Source organism: Hydractinia symbiolongicarpus, chromosome 3 (genome assembly GCF_029227915.1).
Source record: "Hydractinia symbiolongicarpus strain clone_291-10 chromosome 3, HSymV2.1, whole genome shotgun sequence".
Classification (NCBI taxonomy): Eukaryota; Metazoa; Cnidaria; class Hydrozoa; order Anthoathecata; family Hydractiniidae; genus Hydractinia; species Hydractinia symbiolongicarpus.
Window position 1 is genome coordinate 15,040,990 of NC_079877.1, and position 7,480 is coordinate 15,048,469.

Below are 7,480 nucleotides of genomic sequence, written 5' to 3' on the forward strand. Positions count from 1 at the left end.
CCTAAATCCTTATGTAGTGAAAAATTCTACTAACTAATTAATAATGTGCTTAAGCCTGTTCACTTATTCTCTTTTCCCAAAAATATGGAACATCAGTTAGACTGGAATGTTTTATTGAGCTCTCCATGGCTGGTTTGTCTATTCCATCTCATGTAGTCATGCTGATGAAGCCTCATAACGGCAGTAACAACAACAGTTTATAAATATTTAAATATACCACAATTGTCTCTCTTTATTGCTGTTAATCCTTTTGATTTATTTTATTAACAAATTTGAGCTCGACTTTTGTTTTTCTCTGTTGTTGTTGTTGTTGTTTTTTTGATTGATAAACAGTTTAAGTTCTACATGTTAGAACAGTTTTTTTGCGACATCCAGTGCTTTTATCTTTTCAAAATATATGACATACAGGGCAGAGCGTGGTCTGTTAAAAAAAATATTTCTTTAGAAGATTGTCTTATAAGCGTTTTTTTCGGCAACTTTTATGATAATTAGATAAACCGTATAACCATTTGGGGCAATTATTATACCTGCAAAGCTGAAACTACAATGGGCTTTTGAATTTTGCTATGTTATCGTTACCTTCGATTTTAATGCAAGAACAACATTAATAATTTGTGTTTAACTTTAAAGTGTAGCAATGTCATACACCAATAACATTTTGATCATTATTTTAAATATACTTAGTTTGTTGTGTGTTTTTGTTTTGTTTTTGAAAAATTGCGGTAGAATTATTCTAAATACGACATCACTCTTAAAATGATACGTCACAGTCAGTGATACCTAAGCGGAATAATTAACCCTGTGTTTAAATTAGATATCCAGGTTTGTATGCTCCTAGCACGTGGTTTTTATAAGAACCAAGAAAACCCAAAGAATCTTGTTAGTAGATTTTAGTAGGTATCTATCTACTCAGTACATAAGTAGATTAACCACTGGTTACACGATTCAATTTCTGTGTGTGTGTGTGTGTGAAAGTAACAGGATGATTTTATTTTTGACAATTTAGTACGTTTTTTACAACTTTCCTGTTTTCATTAAAAAATGCTGTTTTATAATTTTTACTGGCTTAAAACATAATTTTTAAACTAATAAAAACTCAATGGCTGAAAATGCTGGTAAAATGTTCTTATTATTGCTCCTGCAAAATTTCGACAAAACCAGTAGCTTAGTTGTTACAGTTTTTATATAAAAAAAAAGTTCAACCACGAGTCGTGTTGCGATTAATTCAGTTTATCACTATTATTCCTGGTCCCTAAAATTCAATCGTAATTCAAATTTCGCCCCACAATTAAAAGTACGGATCCGTCTAGGGAGACGTGTGAAGATCCGAAGCTAAAGAAATCGTCTTCTAGAAGCCTAAAGTTATATCTACGTCGAAAATCAAGTATGTATTTCGTAACTTTGGTGCCATTAATACGGGTGAGTTCCTATAGTGACTTTATTTAAATGAAAACAACTTGTGAAAACTTCAACTGTATCTTTTATTCTCATAAAAAGAATTTTATTCAAACACAACTGTATAAGCTTCTGCCCGCTTTGCATTGTCGTCCGCCGCTACAGTTCTTGCTTGAACAACAGCTAGATAAATAACCACGGCATCCACTACAGTCTTTCCAGCTTTTGTAACATGTTCTAGACGGGTTGCTGAAGCCATAGACATCATGCTCTACAGCTAAAATGGAAATATTTTATTGAAAAAATTAAAATATTGTTTTCATGGTCAACATTTTTGAATTATAAGTATTGTGACTAAATACTTACGGGCGCGGTTGTCAGCTGGAGCATCAGCGTACAGTTCAGGAGCATTGACGTAACGTCCAGGAGCATCTTCAACACGTGCCTGAGCATCAGCGTAACCTGCACGATACCCTGCTTCATAGGTATAATCTAAGATAACACAAAATTTGGAAATCCTAAAACGTACTTATTATTGCAACAGCATATATATCTAGACGATAAAGAAATAGTTAGTTAGCTTTATAGCTAGTGCAGGGTTTTGTCACTTACCGCCTTTGCAAAGCGTACCGATCCCCATCATGGCTAAAACAATGAAGAGCTTCATCTAAAACAAAAAAAGTATTGCAGTATTTTCATTTGTATTAGTTTAGAAATGAATTACACTCGTTCACTGTATTTAACACTTTACAAAACACATACCTTTTTAAAGAACAGTGCTACAAACACAAAAATTTTCCTAATAAAGAACTGATTAATTTTATTCGAAGAACTGCTTATATACACATAAAGGGCGTGTCGTGGTTAATGAAGCAAGTTACAGGTGCAGAGATGGAACAAAACAAAAAAATAAATAAGTAATCAACCGAATAACGAGAAAAATAAAGAATATTATCTCATATGTATCATTGACGTAATCTACTTTTAGAAATATACGCAGACGTTATTGTCTCTGTAATTGCTTGGTTCTTAAATTAATTATATTAAAGAAATATGTTGTTGAAAGTGTTGACAAGTATTTAATAGAATGACAATTATTTTCAAAATGGTGCCATTATTTTTATACCAAGGTCTTCTATTTTATAATGACTTCATTGTGTTCCTTAAAATGGAGTCGTGCGTAATTCATAATCTAACCTTGACATACAGTACAGCCACCATCAACAACACCAATTCGTATATGCAATCAAAAAATTTTTTACATTTTTTATAAAAAATACTTATAAATATTATACAAAAATATATAAATATATAAGAATATTCAAGTTAAAATTGCTAAGACGATGTGGTCATGGGCTGTGAAAGAGAAATTTGTAGTTAAATAAAAGTTGAAAATAAACACATTTGTGAAAAAAATGCATAACCAAAAGTACTTTCCTGTAAGCTACTTTTTCAGGATGTGTACAAAACAATTTATTTACACCGAATGTATCACTTGTTAACTTGCACAAACTTAGTGAGACAAAAAACTCTTCCCCTCTTCCGTATTGTAGTGACTTTTTGGGCATTTGGTCTACCTCAACTGGCCAAATGTTCAATCAGGAATCAACTTTTAATTGTGATTGAGATGGTAGAAAGAGGTTGTTGATTTTTTTGCAAAAATGGGATTGACTCACTTGTTGCCTGCCATATGCAACGTGTTTGCGATAATATTCCCGATGCAAGTGTTTGACCACCCCAATTGAATTCTCTTTAAAAAAACTTTTTGCCGTGGTAGAATTTTGGAAAATTTGCACGACTTTGTGATGACTACTAAAATTAATATCATAACACGATAATTTCTGGCGATATTTCAAGATAACATATGTGCAGGAAATAAAAAGAAACTTACACCTTCTAAAATCTGGGTCAGCATAAGTATACTACATATTAGGGGCCTAGCTAGGTTACAAATTATACTAAGGCAAAAAAAACTTATTAAGCAACTTAAACAATTTACGACTTTTTGCAGCTTTTAAAATAAAATTTGTCTACAAAAGATTAGAATCATCGGTTCGTTCCATCTCTATGATGCAATCGACTTTATAAATAAAATTGCCGCCTTGAACACACAACCTTAGCTAAATAATCTATAGAAACAAAGATCATAAAAAAATGTGCATACGAAAAACATTTGCAAGCTAGCAAACTAAAAAGGAAAGTTTAGGTTAATAAGCTTGACAAAATATAATTATGAAATGTAATTAAATAGAGGTAGTGATAAAATGAACTTTTACTAGCACCTTGCATTTTCCAGTGTTAAAATAAATTTTAGTGACTTAATGTCATCACATAAAAGAATCTTAAGGGTGAGGTATACAACAATTTTGGTCACGTGAGAACTTCCAAAAGAAATAGTTGATACAGTTCTACGATACAATTTTTTTCCTATGTTAATTTCAAACTCTAACTAGCTGCACAATAGAGGCAACGGTTTAAAAAAATTCTAAAAAGATTTTTTGTGTATTGAGGCGTCCTTGCAGACGTCATCAAGAAAGTTAATAATAGCCCATATCTGTCTGTTCGTGAGTAAAACCATATCACAACTACACAATTTTTTTATGTTTGCATGAAATACTAAATACGATATATTTTTACCCACTTTGTTATAATCTTTCACATGCAGTAAACTGATTACGGATCCCAATTTACACGGATGACCCCTTTACAAGTTTTTCCCAGCGAAGAATCGCTAAAAAGGTACGTTAAACAATCAGAGCCTGTAACACGAATACATTAAGATGTTGTGGTGCTGCGGATTTGTGATCTCTTTTTGTCGACCTTTTACCTCTGCTGTTAGAAACAGACGTCCAGCAGAGGCGTAGCTACATATCTCTGGTCCCATAGAAAATCCACAGGCAGCTTGTATTTAAATTTCGCGCTATTTTTTGTGCCCGTTGCACGATGAGAAGAGGGGAGACGACCGACGTCTTTTGAATATAATTGAAATAAATAACAGACTGCACTTTACAAATGAACCTTTTGTTGAATTGAAGGTCAGTTTTTCAATCGCGTATACCATAATGTTTTGTGCACGTTCGTAAAAGACTTTATGTTCACGTTTGCAAGAGCTTTAATAATACGCCAAAACGAAACTGATTCTCTTTGCTTTTCTCAACGAAAAATTTGTTATGTTGGGCCTTTTAAAATAAATAATATAATGTATCTAAAAAAATCTTAGGTCATATGCATGTGTGCAGTACACAGTGTTCGTATTTAGCATTATTTCTAGTTTTTTTGTGTAACTTATATTCTAGATAAACTGAACCTATTGACAGATGATATAACCTCGATGCATCATATATATTCTTTGCCACATTAAATTATCGTTTCGAGAAACCTTGTGTAAGTTTATAAACATGAAATTCATGGTTGTGATTCAACAGGGATAGTTTTTATCAGCGTCAAAAAATTGTGTTTTGCGGTTTTATAAAGAGCTATTATAATAATAGTGATAAAATTCAACTTTTAAGACTGGTATCTTTCGTATCCACAAATATCGATGCCGAAAAGTACTAACCACTCGAAAAAAAATTGAAAAACCGCTAATATTTATCCATGTAGATCACAATTCACGCGTTTCCAGTATTTCCTGATTTTGACTTTTTTCATGGCACTAGTTTTATATCAAGCAAGACTGTATTCGTTCCAGTACTAGTTGCGCATACGCTACACTGTAAGGCTTTTCCAAAATTACTTAATTGTCCTTTGAAGAGGAATAACAACGTTTTCATATATGAGACTTTATTTGTACAAGCAAAGCCGTTTTATGGTATTGCCCTAACAATGACTGGAAACGAAGGCATATACACGCAAACAAATGCCAGAGCGAATCCTTAAGTTTTTAATCTACCTTATAACAAACCTCGAGATGAACCAACAAAAATTACTTATAATTGTTCGGGAATTCCCACCTCTACTAAACCTTTTCTCTTTTTTTGAAAGTGCATTCTTACATTAATTACATTGTATAGCAAAAGGGAGCAAATAATGTTTCATTATTGGAGAAGGAAAAAGGAAACAAATCACCGGGACTTAAATATAATATATCTTTTAGGGAGAGCGGTAAAATTTCACTCCCATTACATCGACGCAAAGGTAATCATTTATCCATAAAAAATTAAAGGTAATCATTAAAATGTTCGAGGGGCAGACAACCCAACATGTAAAATCCTTTACAAAAAAAAGATCGGGTATGTTTTTATTTACAACAAAATTTAAAACGCACTTTTAGCCTTCGGGTGTCACCGTCAATATTATCGCAAAAGATGTCTTGAGTAAAACATTCAGTGATTACTATGCCAATAAGATCACTAAAAAGCATGTCTGAGGTAAAGATGTGTACAAAATTTTTGTGATTGCCAACTATGATTAAACAATTTCATGCTTAAGGGATTGTAGGCTTTTATGATCATTCGAAAATTTTTTAGCATCTTATATCAAGGGATTAGATATAACCGAAGTATGGAAAGGAATTGACGACGAGCTCAAAACAGAAGATTATTAACAAATTTAGATAAACCTCTTGTATTATGTTAGATATTATATTTTTTATCAAATCTAGATTCCTGATAAAAATTGGTGTTTTGTTTAGATTCCATCCTCAAATTAATTTTTTTGAAGCATTAATGTGTCCGAAACTTTATGGTTCAAATTTAGTAGTCCAAAATATTTTCGAAGTTAATGTAAGGGAAGAAAATATAGCTAAAAATCTTGTGATATTAATTTATGATATTTCAAAAAGACACTCATGCACAACATCTCGTACCCGGAAAACCGTCTTGTGTATCTGAAAGCACTGGCGTAAACAAATGAAATGAAACATACACTAGCAACCGTAAAATGCCACTGCACCTATTTTTATTTTGGAAACGAATCTTGAAATGTTTGCTATGGAACGAAAACGACAACATTGAACGCCCTCAACGGTCTGGGTTAAGTTTTACTTGTTTTTTTTTCTATATTTCACGCAAAGGATAGATGTCTAGGCGTTTCGTTTACAAGAGTTTAGACTTTTGCTCTGACGTACGGATATATCTCACTTCTCTCCCTCATTTTTCCTTTGATTGTTACCCTGTTTTGCAGTTCTTACCCAGGATATCAACAATTGTTTGGTAGCTGCTTTGTGTTAAAATAAAGTACGAATATTATTATTATAAAACTAGTCGATAAAACCCATGGAAAAATTTACTATGGCAGAAGAACAATGGAAAAATAGGTTGCTTTAGGTTTTTTGCTGACGTCAGCAGTGCATAATCAAAAAGAAAAATGGTGAAATTTAGTAATTCGTTGTCTGTAAGGTATAGAGGTTGAAACGTTGATCAAAATAATGTATAGTATCGTATGTTTTTGACAAACGCTTAAGGAGATATAAGGGCTTAAAAATTTTGCTGACGTCAGTAAAGTCTCTACCAAAAGTTCCAAAAAAAATTTCTTCACAAATTCGTACACCCGTTGCATTCATCGGATAGATCTTAAAATGCTGATCAAGAAAATGTATAGGAGCATGAACTTTTGACAAACGGTTGCAGAGATATTGGGAATAAAGGTTTTTGATAACGTCATCAACCCGTCCATTTCGAAACAGATTCGGGGACTCAGGTTTGGGAAACTTACCAAAATTGGTCCCAGGTGGTCCCTAGTTACCCACGCGGTGAATAATCATTGACGTCACCACCTCGTTACCAAGTTATTTGGCCCTAAAGTTTTAAGTGCACTTTAACGGCTTCATTAATTAAATATAGGATATTGACGTTAAAGTAGTGTTATTGACGTCGCGCTGTAACGTCAGAAAATTTGACATATTAGACATGCATTTTTAGGTTACTTCAAAGAAAATTTCGGTAAGATCAAGGGAAAATGAACATATCCACTTTGCCTGATTACAGAGATATTAGGGTTTGAAGTTTCTTGATGACGTCATCGACCCGTCCATTCCAAAACGGATTTGAAGATCCAGGTTTGGGAAATTTACCCAAATTGATCCTAGGTGGTTCTTACTTATCCACGCGGTGAATTTACGTCACCACCTTATTTCCAAGTTATA

General features: G+C 32.9%; 1 protein-coding gene across 1 annotated transcript; it reads right to left on the reverse strand.

The window, feature by feature from the left end:
• Positions 1-1,121: 1,121 nt before the first annotated feature.
• Positions 1,122-2,222, reverse strand: LOC130635426 (uncharacterized). Its single transcript, XM_057444758.1, has 4 exons — positions 2,158-2,222; positions 2,008-2,062; positions 1,762-1,887; positions 1,122-1,672 (listed from the first exon to the last, which is right to left on the reverse strand). Exons 2-4 carry the CDS (start codon positions 2,060-2,062, stop codon positions 1,506-1,508), a joined length of 348 nt encoding a protein of 115 aa, XP_057300741.1. The 5' UTR covers positions 2,158-2,222; the 3' UTR covers positions 1,122-1,505.
• Between the last annotated feature and the right edge of the window lie 5,258 nt (positions 2,223-7,480).